The 17063-nt window shown below is 34.3% G+C and overlaps 3 protein-coding genes across 4 annotated transcripts; 1 reads left to right on the top strand and 2 right to left on the bottom strand.

The window, feature by feature from the left end:
- Positions 1–1141: 1141 nt before the first annotated feature.
- LOC8277046 (ubiquitin-conjugating enzyme E2 10) lies at positions 1142–4204 on the bottom strand. Of its 2 annotated transcripts, none has more exons than XM_048372907.1 (5): positions 3953–4204; positions 3750–3827; positions 2861–2988; positions 2033–2137; positions 1142–1521 (listed from the first exon to the last, which is right to left on the bottom strand). In XM_048372907.1, exons 2-5 carry the CDS (start codon positions 3817–3819, stop codon positions 1378–1380), a joined length of 447 nt encoding a protein of 148 aa, XP_048228864.1. In that variant the 5' UTR covers positions 3820–3827; positions 3953–4204; the 3' UTR covers positions 1142–1377. The 2 variants fall into 2 exon arrangements, with proteins under 2 accessions (XP_048228864.1, XP_048228865.1); XM_048372908.1 differs by having other exon boundaries at positions 3750–3843; positions 3953–4172.
- A 3244-nt stretch (positions 4205–7448) lies between these two features.
- Positions 7449–8856, top strand: LOC8277047 (myosin IB heavy chain). Its single transcript, XM_002513554.4, has 4 exons — positions 7449–7813; positions 7924–8242; positions 8435–8493; positions 8589–8856. Exons 1-4 carry the CDS (start codon positions 7543–7545, stop codon positions 8618–8620), a joined length of 681 nt encoding a protein of 226 aa, XP_002513600.1. The 5' UTR covers positions 7449–7542; the 3' UTR covers positions 8621–8856.
- A 421-nt stretch (positions 8857–9277) lies between these two features.
- Positions 9278–12481, bottom strand: LOC8277048 (probable inactive receptor kinase At4g23740). Its single transcript, XM_002513555.4, has 3 exons — positions 12255–12481; positions 10446–11769; positions 9278–10238 (listed from the first exon to the last, which is right to left on the bottom strand). Exons 2-3 carry the CDS (start codon positions 11674–11676, stop codon positions 9604–9606), a joined length of 1866 nt encoding a protein of 621 aa, XP_002513601.1. The 5' UTR covers positions 11677–11769; positions 12255–12481; the 3' UTR covers positions 9278–9603.
- Positions 12482–17063: the final 4582 nt, after the last annotated feature.

The following is a 17063-nucleotide window of genomic DNA, read 5'->3' as shown; positions in this document are numbered from 1 at the left end:
TCATGATTCCAGAACAGTCCCGAACAATGCAACCCCAGCCAACCATACAGTCACGCTCAACATTGACCTTAAGAACATTCTGAGGAGGTTTTATCCAAGCCACTGCTCCATTAAACAGCAAAGCAGGATCTAAATCAAATTTATTAGGCTCATGAGCGTGTTCCCGTTCAAAGAGGATCCTACCGGCTAGGTTCAACAAGATCACAGTGGAACATCATTTCTGTTCCACCACACACCCAGCAAATCATCAAAAGAATTATAGCACCAATCAGATATACTGGCTGCATTCTCATCAATGTTTCTCAAGTTAGACAACACCCAGCACTCTCTGGCAAATGAGCAACTTACAAGTACATGCACAGTTACTAATGAAAGGAGGTAATAATCCTCATATTCTGTTAAGCGAAAAAATCTCCTTCCTAATTGCAGACATAGGCTACTAATGAAAGGAAGTAATAATCCTCAAGACTCATAACGATGCAGAGTTGTCACTTGTCATTGTGTTCAAAGAAGCATTGATTGAAGCTCAGGATAAACCTAGGACATCTAGAGTTAAATTTCAACCAACAAAATATGAGAACTAAGAGCAGCCACACGGAACTAGGCTATCTATACAATTTAGGCTAGGAAAAGAAGTTAGGATTGAACAAGGAACAACTTAAAGGATGCAGAGGTTTCTCTTACCAAAACTGTTTACCTTACTATAGCTCCAGGAAACTGGCAATTGAACCAGAAGCGTTCGTTCTACTACTGCTCATCAGAGCGACTAGGAGGCCGTAACAATTCACTCCACTGCTGAGGCTTGCGCCCAGTTAACTGATACAGCGTTGGACATCCCCATATCAAGTAAAGTTCCAAGTAGTTAAAGATAGCAATCCCTCGAGATTTTTTCCTTTCTTTTTTTTTTAAAAAAAATAAAAATTCCTACATGTCTCTCCCTAGAATCTAAGCTGGTCTAAACTTGCAGCCTGTCAGCAGTTTTATCAGCCACCTGATTTGAGAATTTGATCTCGTAGCAGGACATTGCCTCCTGTTTCGACAACAAATACCATTAGACACCTAACTAAACCAGATATTCTAGCCAGTAGAAATAACCTGTGAAAGTAGTGAAGGCAACAATAACCAGCGACACAAACTAGAATTTATAGGCAACGCAGGTTGACATTGAATTTGGGATACATTTGAACAGTTCCAGCATAACATTATCCATACATCAATTGAAACAAACATATATGTTTCTCTTTTTTAACTAGGGTGTTGTTATGGACCTCTTTAGTCCATTTAGATTGGAGAGACAAGACAAACATTGATACACATGACTGAGAAATTTAAGAAAAAAAATGATTAGAAGACCCTTTGTCTTGCACACACAGATCGTTAGCCCATGGCATACTTCTGGGTCCAGCTTCTTGCAGTTGTTTCATACTTATTCCTGTCTGTCTTGTACATGTGAGCAATCTCTGGCACCAATGGATCATCAGGGTTTGGATCCGTCAACAAAGAACAGATTGAAAGTAACACCTGTAGAATGAAAACAAGATCTTTACCAAAATGACATATAACCACTTAAAAGTCAACCAGTCAACAGGAAAATCAACATCCACATCAAGTGAAAGTAAGCCACAATTCTCCAAATTGAAAAATTAACTGGATTTTAAAGGGTGAAAAGTAAAACTCAGTTTGTGATGATTATCGTGCAACATATCTGGTATTATCACCAAGCACGGATACTAAAGAAGCTCTTTATCATATTATTCAGAAAAGGTCAATTTCTCTCCTAACGGGTAGCTTCCATTTTAACTTTTTCAAGGAACACTAGCAGAGCGTCAAAGGGCTTGTCAAGCCACCTTTCTTGTCCAATCACAAAAACATTCAGAAGGGAAAGGGCACTAGAACTATATCTGCGATTTTTAATGACTGTGTGATTACTTGACAATTCAACAGTAACAGAAAGAACATATCAATAAGAAATAGATGAATGATTTCTTCTGGTAAGATTTAAGTACTTTCAGAATTATGGATTAGTAAGTACCTTGGATATGGTTAGAGCAGGGCTCCATTGCTCCTTCAAGATATCGAGGCAAATGCTGCCATTGCTATTTATATTTGGATGGAATACCTTTGTTCTAAAAGCCACCTACAAGATACACCCGTATAAAATTAATGAAACATAAATGCACAACCACACACATAAAGCAAGCTGCACTGGACTGCAGCAGACGTATAGCACACATGTGCGACGATTTGTAAATAGTATATGCATATTAGAGAATTTTACAGCCTGCAGGAAAGGCAATAGAGGCATGGTGCTAGGTTTCTCTGCGCAGATACAAGCCAAATTACTCAGCCTGTACTCAGCAGTTTCCATTCCGTAATTAGTCCTAAGCTCCGTTTATAGAAAGAAATTCTCAGAATAAAGTAAACGAAGAGCTTGTTTAGTCTTATTTCAGGAGGATAAAGTAGGGTAGCAGAATAAAGTACTTTACAATTTTCAGACATCTCAACAACATTATATACAATATACACCTTTCCTATTTTGACCTTCAGACCTTCAATAAAAGACACCACCAAAGTCTAAAATATAACTTATATTACCCCTAGAATGCTACAAGCCTTCCAAACATGAAAAGACATTCTACTTTAACACTACTACAAATAAAACTAAAATATATTAGAGATGGACAAACTTCATTGATGGCACAAGATTATCTCACTCCTTGAGTTGTATATGAATGATGGGCAAAAGCGCTATGGATTCAGACAATTTATGTAGATAAAAATGGGCAGAAGTTTAAAGCATAGCAGCTATAAAAGATTCAAAAGACAGGAACACAGATTATATGCAAACAAGATACAATACCTTCGGAGGCTTAAATGGATAATCTGGAGGAAAATGAATAGTAACTAGAAAAACACCTCCTGCATACGGACTGTCTGGAGGTCCCATGATTGTTGCTTGCCAATGAAACATGTCTTCAGCAACGGGACCTAAAACATTAAAAGAAGCAACCAAGTCAATCAATAGCACAACTAGATATAAAGTTTTAAGCATGTACACTTCAAAAATTGAAGCCAGGTCCAAAAGAAGAAAGACTACATATAAAAAATAAAAGAGTAAACTGACTTGCATATTGATAACCATACCTATGCTCAATCCAAATAAAAAATTGAAATTGAGTATCAAATTGAACAATCAAAACCGATAACTGACTTATATTTTAATAACCATACCTATATCCACTCCATATGTCCTATGGCATTGTAAACTCGGAAGGACAGATTTGAATTTTACTTGATTCATAATGGATTGCTAATTTGGGGCCTTGCTAGAACATTATCCCAATATGTGAAACATGAAGCTAAGCAATCAGCTTATGATTGACCAGAACAGTTGGTATAGTTACTTTCAATATCTTTTCCGTGTTATAATAACATAACAAGCCCATCAAAGCCAGACTAATTTCTCAATCATGATTAACTACAAAGCCATCATAATTTCCCTACAAAGCAACAAGCATCATAACATAAACACAACCCAAATTTTGCACTCTTCTCCAGATCAACTTTTAGCATGATGTTGCAAGAGAGCTAAATAAATTTAAAACAAATAAAATTTAAAATTATAATAAAAGAAATCCCAAAAGCCAAGCACAGACTTATAACTCTAAAATCGAATAAGGTGATAACAGGAGAGATCAAGTTAAAGTCGAAGAATAAAATTATAACAGAGAAACCAGAGAAAAGCATACCAGCGCTGCACGATGTGGGAGGATCCTTCTGTAAATCCTTGAGCTCCTTCAAGATCCGTTTGGATGCCATCTATCAGTCTGCGATTAATTATCTCTTCAGATCAAACATCAATAATAACAAATCAAACAAACAAAACGCGAGCACGCACAAAACATACAAATAAAAGGCAAACAGGCAAGTACATATAATACATATATATTACCTGGCAATCGCTGATCCTCCCTTATGAGCGTGTGTGATTGGTAGTTCCTGAGAGGGTTGGGAGATTGTTTGAGATCGAGAAAGAGAAGAGGAGAAGACGCGGAGAGAATAATCAGTGTGATTAGGTGCGGTGATGACTCTTTATAATTGAATTGGTTCGATGGTTTCCACCCTCCGATTTGGGTTATTAAAACATATTATTCTTTCCTATTTGGTGGTCCCCTCACTTGGCGTTTCCTCTACGTCAATACCCAATTGTTTCGCCGAATCGATACTTCTTTCGAAAATGGAAATTATAATAGTTTATTCGTGGATAGGAATCGGTCCTGGATTTTTACGGTGTCGTTTTATATGGTCTGCTTTTTGGAATAATAATAGAAGCGAATAGCGTGTCGCATGCTTTCTTTTTCGGTTTTGGGGACACAGACGGCGTCAATGATAAGACAGGAGCGCGTGCGCCCATCCGCGTAGAAGTTAAGCTGTTGGCTGCCTGGATTCTGGTCGTGATTCACTTTGATAATCTGGTCAAATTAGTTCTCTACACAGGTCATGAGTGTACACCTGGCTACGGACCGGGTTCAACCGGAACAGTTCATGAACTGATCCATATTTTGTAACGGCAGGCTGGCTGGTTAAGGTTTGAAAAATATGAGAAATATCCATGTTATTTTTATTTTTAAAAAATATTATTTATTTTTATTATATTAAAATATTATAAATACAATTTTTAGTTTTGTTAATTTTAAATTTTTAAATAATGCAAAAATAACTACAATGTAAATTTATAAATAATTTTATATAAAAATTTATATAATAAAAATAATATTTTTATTAACTTTAAAATATCTTTGAAAAGTTGTCAAATGAAATCTATCATGCAAATCGGTTCAAACCCATAAAGTTGACCAACTTAGTTTTTTCTGTGTATTATTAATACAATAATATTAAATTAACAATGATATACTAATAAAATAAATTACCTCATGAATTAACATTTTATATTTTAACAGAAAATTACATATGTAGTTTAATTAATTTAGAGATCTATTTAAACTATTTTAGCTAACCAATTTTTTTAAGTAAATAAGAATTAGTGGTTGAGTTTTAAAAGTATTAATCTAACCATCATAATTTAGTATAACATTCAATAAAAACTTATCATGAAACATAAAAAAATCTTTATAAAGTAATTGTGAAAGAGAAGTCATGTAAAAACTAATCTTATTTTATTTCAACTTAAATAAAATTACTTAGTGATTAAACAAGTGATATAAAATTGAGAGATACTATTCTCACTTTAAAAATTATTGATTGATTTAGAGAAAAATTAGGTAATAATTTTATAAAAAGATAAGAGAAATTCATGGTAGGTAAAATTAATACATATATGATATTTCTAGTATTTTTAATCTAAAACTTTTCATAACAAATATTATTATTAAAATTGATATGATGGTTAACAAATAATAATAGATGAAATTAATACATGTATGAAGATAAAGAAATCATCCATTAAACCCATAATATATAAGATTCATATATATATAAAAAGTAAGACTAAACACTTGTAGAACTTAGTCTAACATATTTAATCTAAAGATAATTGTAATTAAATAGAAATATATAAATCAGAAGATTAAAACTCCTTCAAAATTCAAAGATTATTCAAGAAATGAAGAAAATTGATCCTCACTCTCCGCGTCTTGAAAAGCTTATATAATTATTGAAAAAACAATGAAAAGCTAACTAAATATTATAAAAGATGAACTGTAGAGAATTCGTAGGGAAAATAATAATAGATCATTTCCTTTGTTTAATTAGCATATACTTTTTATAAAGATTCTTTTTTTTTAAATCATTCTCTCATCATAATATTACTATAGTTATCATCTTTACTGTTCTAAATAAAATAGACAACTTAAGAGATAACTATCATTAATTACATTATAATTAATTAATTTTTCATTCGTGGGCCTTTAATGAATTCGATTATGCCTGTAATATTAGTAGTCCACGTGTCTTTATTTCGAGTCTTTTACAGTCGCAGTCTAATTAAAACTTATTTATGGATTTTTAGCTCATATTCTCTCTTTTTGACTATTATCACCTGAAATTAGACAAAAAACTAAAATACAATAAAGAACACATATTTATACATATTATATATATAAAACATATTATATATATATATATATATATATATATATATATATATATATATATATATATATATATAAGATTAAGTTTTCCATGGAATTCCATTTGATAATATTTTAATAAGCCACATCATATAAAATTTTAATAAAAGAAATATATGTGACTTTGGTGTGGTTATATAATAAATTATTATAATATTAAATACTAATCAAATAAATTCATAATATTATATGCACTTTAATATCAAATACTAATCAAATAAATAATAAATAATATATATACATAAGAATAATTTTTCTATGAGGCTCCACTTGCTAACATTTTATAAAATCATATCATGTAGAGTTTTAATAAAAAAGATACATAACTTTAATGTGGTTATATAATAATTTATTATTGACATTAAATACTAATTAAATAAAATTATATTACTAAATACATTCTAATAATAAATACTAATCAAATAAAATGATATAATTAAATGCTTATTAAAATAAGATAATATCTAAATATAATTAAAAATTTTGGTGATTATATAATGCCACCAATTTACTATATATATCTATTATTTATTATTTTTCTATGACGGTTAAGTTTTAAAATTATTAAAATAAAATTATTAAAGTAAAATATAGTTAAATATAATAAATTATTTTTATAATATAATATATTAATAACTGAAATAAGATATTTTCAATTAAAAATTTAAACTATAAACTTATCAATAATTATGTATTAACATAAATAAAAAAAATAAATATTCATTAAAATAAAAAATTAGTGATTACAATAACACTTTTACTATGTAATTATTATAGTTTTTTAATTATTTTTATAACTATTAAATTTTAAAATTATTTAAATAAAATGATAATATTAAGTACTATTAAAATAAAATAATAACTAAAGAATTAATTTTATAATATATTTTTATTAAAATAAAAAATCTCAAATAAAAAATTTATATTAAAAATTTATCAATAATTATATATTAGCAATAATTATATTATGAATTAATTTATTAGTAAAATCATAAAAATTACAAAATAATAGTAATTTTGTGATAATTTATCTGTAAATAAATAACTAATTTAATTTATAATAATCTCGTAAGATACCAAAAATTATTGATATTCTTTCAATAATAAACGAATTCAAACTAGTAATAAATTGGTGTGGTTTATTCAAACTCAACACTATTATTGTATGCAGACCATCGAGTGTTAACAGAAGGAGCGGCCCATGCCAACTCAAGGAAGGGACCCAATAATTTGACGTGGCGAGCGCGGGATTCCAGATCAAGCACATGGTGCGCAACTAACACCTCTGGTGCAAGTTAGCCGCAATCTATTTGTCCTTTTTCACTTTCCCAAAAAGAAAGCAACTCGCTTTTACACCGTCCACCGATTCATAGAATCGCCCTCTTGTAAAACAATGATAAAGTACAAATCAAATCGGCGAGTTCAAATCGACGCTTCTAACCTCCCCGACTATGACGATGAAAAGGACGCCGGAGGACAAAATAACGACAATGGTGAAGAGAAGAGATTAAGATTGAGACCATCGGGAAGCAACGTCAGCGAAGATCAAGAACCGTTTATGGGCGTTAAGGTTCGAAGAAAAGCCTCCCTTCATAGAGATATTAAAGGAGATTATCTAGACGTCCCTTCTCATTCGTATTTGATGAAAATTTTGCAAAAACAAGGTTTGGAATTCTATTCTTTAGTTTCTTTTCTTTTCAATGGATAATTGATGCTGTGATTATTTGTTCTTTTTTCATTGTGAAATATGAAATGATTGCATTTAATGATGCAGGTGATAGTCAAGTGCTGTTTGCAGATAAAGTATTGAAATTCACAAGTTCAGGGAAGATGAAACGGCGTATATTATTGATAACTGATTTTGCGATTTATATTGTTGACCCTGCGACTGATGCACTTAAACGGCGAATAGCATTGGCCGCTGTTGAGAAGATGCTATTAAGTGAATTAAGTGATAACTTCTTTGCTGTGATTGTTCCAACGGAGTATGATCTACTTTTGGCTAGTACTCGAAAGACCGAAATTGTTACTGTCTTAATTGAAGCTACCAAAACTGCATCCAATTATGAACTTGATGTGATTTTCTCCAATAGGTAATTATTTTACGTGCTTGATATACCTGTCGTGGCATGGCAATATTTCGTATGAGTTGCTGTCTGATTGTGAGTCAGGCATCTGCTACTGATTTTGTAGCATGTATCTTTGGCCTAATTGCTTTTGGTTCTAGACATCGTTATTAAAGTTTCTTCTCTGAATTGGGAATTGATTATGACCTTATATTGCAGCTTTGAGTATCGTGCATCTGCTGAATTGGTAAAGGAAGTGCAATTTGAGGAAGTTGAAGGTCTGTGATGCTTATGCTACTCAATGTTTTATGTTTGCTTCTAGGATGATGTTGCCAGTCGTTTCTTCTCCTAAAACCTTTCTCTGTGATTTCAGGTGGTGTTAAAACAAGAATTGCGAGGAAGTGAGTACAGCTTGTGAATGCCTTAATATGTTTGTACACTTATGAAGACCACTAGATCGTGATGATCCATTGCAGAGCGAGGCACTACTCAGCATCAAGGCCTATCCCACTTTTGATTTTTTCTTGTGTAATTTCTTGTAGTTAGAAAAAAGAAATGTTAATCACATTTTTTTTTTTTTGCAATACCAAACCAATAACATTTGAATGCGTGAAATGAGATCATTTGGATGTTCAAGAGTATAAGTTTTGTTTTGTGTGCTGATTCTTTTGCATCCTGCGCACAGCCAATTGACGCTATCTTTATGTATGCATTGTAATGATGAAAGGGTAGAGAAGGCATTGTTACTGGCCTCCAGGAGTCTAACAAATCTAGGCAGTGCTGTAAGAGTTGCAACTTTACAGGTTACATATCACTGCAAGTAACCTGATCCACGGGTATGGTCTCATGAGGGTGTTTTGAGCTCATCAATTTGCTGAAATTTTTAAGCGTTTAATCTCTATTACTTTGGACTTGAAAGCTCTGTGGAAGGATAAAAGGGAGGTCACTGTTCATGAAAGCTGATATCCATTCAAGTCTAGCAAGCGAGGGCAGAATTCATGGTTTAAAACCATTGATTGGTTAGATTTTGGCACACATGCATGAGCAAACAAGGCACAAACAGACGGATACAGAGTTTGATTTGTTGCATTATATAGCAAAGCCACTAAACTCCACATGCATAACAATAATGTCCTGACTAAATAATACAGTAGCGAATCACCCAACTCGTCTTTAGACTTGAGTTGGGTTAGGTAGTTAGGTAGCTAAATTAATTGTAGTACCAAATTTGTTACAGGAAAATAAAGACGCTCAACTAACTAATACCTATTGGACGATTAAATCAATTGAAAATATGGAAAAAAATGTTATAACTAACAGAAAGACAAAAGAATCTCACTCTGAAGTGGAGGTGGAGCTGTAGCAGAAGCAGAAGCTATATTTGCTGCCTACGGTGGTGTTTGGTTTGATACTGCAGTTTCTAAGTTAGTTTCTGAGGATGGTGGGTTTCCAGAACTCCCTTGTCTAACTTCCTCCACCATCCTCACTACATCAAGCATTTTTGGTCTTTGCTCTGGCATCCTCGTCACACAATTCATTCCTATTTGTAACATTTCTACCATTTCCTCTTCAATATTCGGATACCTTAGAAGCTCAACATCAAATACTTCAGCAGTCCATTCCTCCCTTACAACAGAATGCACCCACCTTACCAAGTGAACAACCTCATCACCACCTGTTGCATGTGTTGGAGATTTTCCTGTCAGAAGTTCAAGCAGCAAGACCCCAAAACTATAGACATCAGACGCATGAGTTGCTTTCCTCGTGTCCGTTACTTCTGGAGCCCGGTAACCTGCAGCCCTCATCACTGGTGGGGGCATTGAGCTCATCAATGTAGCCAATCCAACATCTGATATGCAACCATACCCTTCGGAGTTCAGGAAAATATTCGAGGCTTTGATGTTTCCATGGACTAGTTTACCCCCATTCTGTGTGTGGACATAAGCAATTCCCCTTGCTGCACCAATTACAATTTTTAGCCTCGTTTCCCAGTCTAGAGGAATCCTGCCCTCCCCTCTTTTTCCTGCAAAATTGAGAAGCATTTTATATCAGTGATGTTTCTGCAACTGCAACCTAAATAATGTCTTCAAGAATTAACAAATAGCAAAAAATAAAACAGAAACGAAGCAACATTAATTGAACAACTTGATTCCTGCAAGTGAGCAAACAAGGAAACGGGAATGGCCAACCAGTAGTAATAGAGATAGATTTTAAATGGTATTTAGCATACCGTGCAGCATAGCAGATACGCTTCCCTGCTCATAGTAATCGCACACTGTAAGTTTTTCATCTTTTGAAAAATAGTATGCCCTTAATGCAGATATATTTGGATGCCTAATACTTCCAATCACTTCCATCTGCTGCTCAAAATCTTTTTTAACCACAGACATTTCCTTCAACCTCTTCACTACCACTGTGTTTGCATCCTCAAGAGCAGCCTTATAAGTTGTCCCAAAAGTTCCCTTCCCGAGCACTTCGGCAGATGCTCTCAACAAGTCCTCCAAGTCAAATGCAAGGCTGCAACCCTCAAAGAACACGAGCCTATTATTCTTATCTTGGCGTTCTGACGCCTTTTTCTTCAAAGCTCCCTCTTTCTTTTGGGACTTTGTGGGCAATATATCCTCCCTGCCCTTCTTAGAATAGCAGCAAATCATCAGAAGAGCAATAACTGCAAAACCCAATACACAGCCTCCTAGTACAATCCCCAATATTGCAGATTCACTTAATTTTTTGGTTTTCCTTGAAGGTTGAGGACTTGGTGGTTCAAGTGGAAGAGCAGGAGGAAGGACATTTTCTGATGAAAGATTGTTACCAGAAAATGCCCACCTTGGAAATCTTAGAAGAGACTGAGGCACCCTTCCGTTAAGATCATTGTTGGCTAAATTTAAAGATTGTAAACTAGGATTACTTATATCAGGAATAACACCTGAAAGTGAGTTATTAGAAAGGTTTAAAGATGTGAGGTGGGTCAAATTTGATATTGAAGGTGGAATGCTTCCATTGAAGGCATTATTTGAGAGATCAAGAACAGTGAGATTCTTCCACATTGAGAAATCTGAAGGCAATGAGCCTGAGAAGCTGTTAAATTGAAGATAAAGACCGGTCAAGTTTCCAAGTCTGACGAAATCTGAAGGGAATGAGCCTGATAAACCATTGGATCTGAGGCTAAGTATTTGAATTGCCGATAGGCGACCAAGAGTGTTTGGTGGAATTTGGCCTTGGATCCCCACTCCAGGCAACCTGAGGACTATAATTCTAGAATGATCTCTATTACAGGTCACTCCTGTCCACTCATTGCATACAGAAGAGCTATTACTCCAATTGAGGGAGTGCGAGCGATGAATACCGTGAAGGAAATCTAATAAAGCTTGTTTATCTTCAATTGGTTCTGCAATGGTGGACAAAGAAACTGCTCCAAAGAAGAGAATTATAGAGAAAATGAACAAGGGGTTCATTTTCATACTTCTTTTCTTCTCAGACAGAGTGAAAAGGCAAACTGTAGAAGCAAAATTGAAGCTGGAGGCCGAAGTATCTAACACAAATCCTGGTCACATCTACATGAAGTTGGGTAAAAGATGGGTCAGATGTAGGAACAGAAAAAGAAAAGAAATTACTGTACATGCTTGTATGCTGATTGGCATTTGAAATAGATACGTTTCTGGTAAAATTTCTTAAAAAAGAATGATTTCTAAAGACATCGTTAGCCGCAAGTGGTCAAAATTAGCAACTCAAACATGAATTGAAAACTTTTACTGTTAGTTAATTGTTGACTTTTGCAGCACTCTTTCACCTAACTATGATGATTGCTGAGTACATGAAAAAAAATAGAAAAAGACCCAAAATTCCTAGTCCCAATCTTATTCAAGAAACATTATCAGAAAAGGAAAAGTAAAAACAACAAGAATAAGCAGATAACACCAAAGGTTCATTTCTTTAGTTCCCTTTCGTTTTCTCAGAAACCAAATAGAGAGAAATATTATAAGAACAAAAGAAAGAAGAACCAGCACACATAAAGAGATATACATGAAAAGGAATTTACTTATCAAACATAGTTTGCAATTGCCTTGAGACTTGAAAAAGATCCATAAGCTTTGATTCTGTTGCCAGTATACCAATGTTCACGAATTCAGATATATCCAACTATCCAAGAAAAAGAAAAGATCCTGACAGATAAGCTAAAGAAGGATAGAGAGGAGACAGAACGAAGTACATTCTTGAACCTTGACAAAACAGAAAAACCAAAAAAAAAAAAAAAAGAACAGTTGAAGAAAAACAGATCGTACCCGATGACAATGATAAAAGATGATTATTAATGATGATTGATATGAGCTGTTATTGCTTGAGAGAGCAGCATCACATGCACAAAAACGTATTAGATAATCATTGAGAAGCAAAGACTCATGCATTTTTTTTCCCTTTTAATTTTCTTCTAAAGCGCGCAAGCAGGAGAGTGCATGTGGAGACAAAGAGAGAAAGAAGTTATTAAAAAACAGTGGCAAATAAAAGAAGCCACAGCTACCAACTACTAATACTGTTTCTGTATCATTTGTTTGTAGGTATTCCATAATAAAGTGTATATTTAAAGTCTTAACACTACGTACGTACTGCGCTGTGGACCATAGGGTCCCATGATCTCCCTGATTTCGCCATGAATGCTTCTTCTTTCCTAGAAGAAAATCTGTTCTAATTATATATTATTGATGATATGTAATGCTGACAATAGGGAAAATGGAAATTAAAACTGAAATAATTAAATGGGCGGTGGGAGTTGCATCATACTCCATAAAACATTAATAGTTTCATCGAAGGTTGATGGATTATAATATTCATGATCCAACACATTCTCTGTCTGCCATTCATTGGTCATGAATTAGATGAAAATTCATTATTCAGTTCACTTTAATTATAGAATCTTTTAAATTATAATACTCATTTAAATCATCATAAATTCAAAGAAATGGTAATTAAATTTGCCCTTCAATTTATTAATCACGATTTCAATTAGAAGATGAGTTTGGTGCAAAAATCAAACACGACCCACTTCAGGTATCCATCTAACATTTTACTCTCGTGTTAGGAGAAAAGGGCATATGGGCATTTGCTCGTAGAACTTAGAATTGGAGATTTGAGTTATTATTGTTTTTCTATTAAACAAGTCATTCGTTGGTGTAATTTTCAAACCAACAAGAACAAGAACAACTAGTGGCAGCCTTTGTAATCGTTGGTAAACTGAGAGGACCACTCATCAATAGCGACGGTTACATCGGTGACATTACAGCATTGAGCCCATGATGGGCACCACGTGCTACTTACTATGATCCATTAGGGGGAAGAACATACATATGCCTCACATATTTTTGTAAGTGGAAGGAAGGACAGTTGCAGGGATGAAATATTTATTGTCTTTTATGTTTATTGAAGGAATGGAAATTATATGGTCTAGGTATGATGTTTCTTCTTATTTTAGACCTAGACTATATTATTTTCAATATTCAAATCTCTTTCACATTTTCGTCCTCTTTATCAAACACGGCACAATGAAAGAACTTTCATCTTCCCTTGTTTCCTGTCTTGAAAGGCTAAAGCAATGGAAAGATGCACTAAATTCACTAATAGCCCTTCTTGCTCCATAATAAATAATCTTACATTTTCAAATTTGAATTTGTGGATCATAATTATTGAGGGTCATTATATAAATTGCTTTTAATAGTTCTTTTATAATTTTTTGAGCAATTTTTTTAACTTTTTAAGAGATTTTATAATTTTTTTATGCAAACTCTTTTAGGTGAGTATGCTTTCTTAGTAAAAAAACTATTGGACCTTTTATTGAATATAAATGAAAAATTAAAATTGATAATGTTAAGGAAAGTAAAGTCAACCATTACATCAAATCAGGATATTCCTCTAATTAGGACAATCAACAGTTGTCAAATCTGTATTTATTTGTTTCTATTTGTATGAGACTCTAAATAGGAATTAACCGTTTCTATGCTTTGTTTTAGGAGCTATTTTAGTCATTGTAGTGTATATATATATATGTTCTCTTTTTGCTGTCAATAAGAAAAGAAAAGCTTTTTCACTTATTCTTTTCATGGTATCAGAGCGGCCACGCTCCTAATCTCTTTTACATAAAACATGTTGCCCACCTTCCTTTAGCCAACATCTATGGCAGGGAAAGATAACACTCAAAGCTCAGCCAAGCCTGAAGCTAGCAAATTTGACAATCCAACTGATCCCTTCTACCTGCACCATTCAGACCAACCTGGTCTTGTACTCGTTACACAATTGTTGAATGAAGAAAATTACAGTACCTGGAGCCGTGCCATGCTCATGGCTCTTAGCATAAAAAACAAAGAAGGTTTTGTCAACGGTACCATCAAACAACCATTGGAGAGCTCTCTTGAAGAATACCAACAATGGAAACGTTGCAATAATCTTGTAAGAGCATAGATTTTTAACTCAATATCACCAGATATTGGAGCAAGCACAATATACATTAATAGTGCCCATGAGATTTGGGCCGATTTGGAAGAGCGTTATTCAAACACCAACAGCATTCATCTTTTCCATGTGGAAGAAGCCATTCATAATTGCAAACAGGACAATATGACCATTGGAGCTTATTACACTAAGCTTAAAGGCCTTTGGGATGAACGTGACGCATTATGCAACATTTCAACCTGCACATGCGGCACTATGAAGGAAGTTTTACAATTCCAACAAAATCCAAAGACCATGAAATTTCTCATGGGACTTAATGAAGTCTACTCTGCTGTTCGAGGACAGATTCTTCTCATCGATCCACTACCTACAGTCAACAAAACTTATTCTTTAATCCTTCAAGATGAAAAGCAGCGAGGTATATCAAAAGGAGGCACACCTATGGTTGAAGCTTCAGCTTTTGCTGTGAAGAATAATTCCAGAAATTCGGAAAGAAATTCCAATGTCAAAAATCCTCATTTAAAATGCGGAACTTGCAACAAAATTGGTCACACCTCAGAGACATGTCGATCCCATCTCAAATGTGATTATTGTGGCTGGCAAGGTCACACCATTGATGTTTGTAGAAAGTTACAAAAGAACTCCACAGGTAATAAACGTGATCAATGAGAACACAAGAATGTTCCCTGTAAAGTCAACCATGCAAACACAGCGATGTCGATATACTCTCGCTGAGCGGTGCAGTCCGATAACATTACTTAATGAAAATAAGTCAAATTTCATGGCCAATCATGTTGGTAGCACATCAACCATGAGTGATGTTTCAGGTACAATATTTTGTGCATCAGTTATTGACAAAGGAATGTGTTGGATACTTGACACAGGAGCCACAGATCACATGGTATGCTCAACTGATATGTTAACCACCAATCATCGTGTGATCAATCGAACCGTGTCTCTACCAAATGGAGCCATCGCTGCTGTAACACACATAAGCAGCATTCATTTTGTCAATTTTGTTTTACATGATGTGCTATGTGTCCCCTCCTTTAAACTAAATCTGATTTCAATTAGCAAACTCCTTTATAAATCCAATTACGTTGCTGCATTCACTGATCATACTTGTTTGCTACAGGACCAATGATCGGGGAAGATGATTGGGATGGGAACTGAGCGAGGAGGACTTTACTACCTTGATACTTCACGAAAGAACCGGTATAATGCAGCCATTGCACCTGTCCCTTCTTCTCCAAAACTTTGGCATCAACGTCTTGGTCACCTATCCAATAAGATTTTCCATTTACTCTCTCATTCAGTTATGAACATTCAATATTGTGATATTTCTGATTGTTTAATTTGCCCATTAGCTAAACAGACTCGTTGTTCATTTCCATTAAGCTCTATTCGCACTAAAGCACCTTTTGAATTAATACATGTTGATATTTGGGGAGGATATCATGTTCCTTCTATCACAAGGGCACAATATTTTCTTACGATTATCGATGATTATACCCGTTGCACATGGACTTATTTGATGTCTCATAAATCGGATGCACAAACATATATTCGCATTCATTAACCTTGTTGAAACACAATTTTCCTTGAAAATCAAAATTCTTCGCAGTGATAATGGACCTGAATTCACTTTGAAAAATCTATACTTGGACAAAGGTATCATTCATCAAACTAGTTGTGTTTCCACTCCTCAAAGAAATAGAGTAGAAAGAAAACATCGTGATCTTCTCAGTGTGGCGAGCATTATTATTCCAAGCTAATCTTCCTAAGAAATTTTGGGGGGATGCAATCTTGTGACTACATACCTCATCAACCGCATACCCACACCTCTTCTTCAAGGGAAATCACCTTTTGAAGTACTCTTTCGTAAACAGCCTACATATGACCATTTACGTGTGTTTGGGTGCCTGTGCTTTGTCTCAACTCATCACCATCGTCCTACAAAGTTTGATGCTAGAGCCATACAATGTATTTTCTTGGGTTATCCATACAATCAAAAAGGGTACAGGGTTTATGATCTCTTAACAGGTAAAATTTTCACTTCACGTGATATCATTTTCTTTGAAGAAATTTTCCCTTTTTTATCTTCCGCTGCAAGTTCACCTCTTATTCCTCACCCTTCACCAATATATGATTATGATAGTCCCACTCTAGAAACATTCTCACCCGACAGCCCCTCTCAAGGAGATAATTCACTTGCCAACTCAGAAACCACTCTTCAAAACAACCCTTCAGCCACAACTTCTTCTCCATTAATTGATCAATCTACTTCACTGTTGCCTTTAATTCCACAAACCACTCCACCACGATTAACTCGTATTACAAAACCACCCAAACACCTCAATGAGTATCAAGTTGGTATTTCTCTTCCTTCACGGAACATCTCGGCGTC

Source organism: Ricinus communis, chromosome 4 (genome assembly GCF_019578655.1).
Source record: "Ricinus communis isolate WT05 ecotype wild-type chromosome 4, ASM1957865v1, whole genome shotgun sequence".
Classification (NCBI taxonomy): Eukaryota; Viridiplantae; Streptophyta; class Magnoliopsida; order Malpighiales; family Euphorbiaceae; genus Ricinus; species Ricinus communis.
This window is presented reverse-complemented; position numbering and strand designations above follow the sequence as displayed.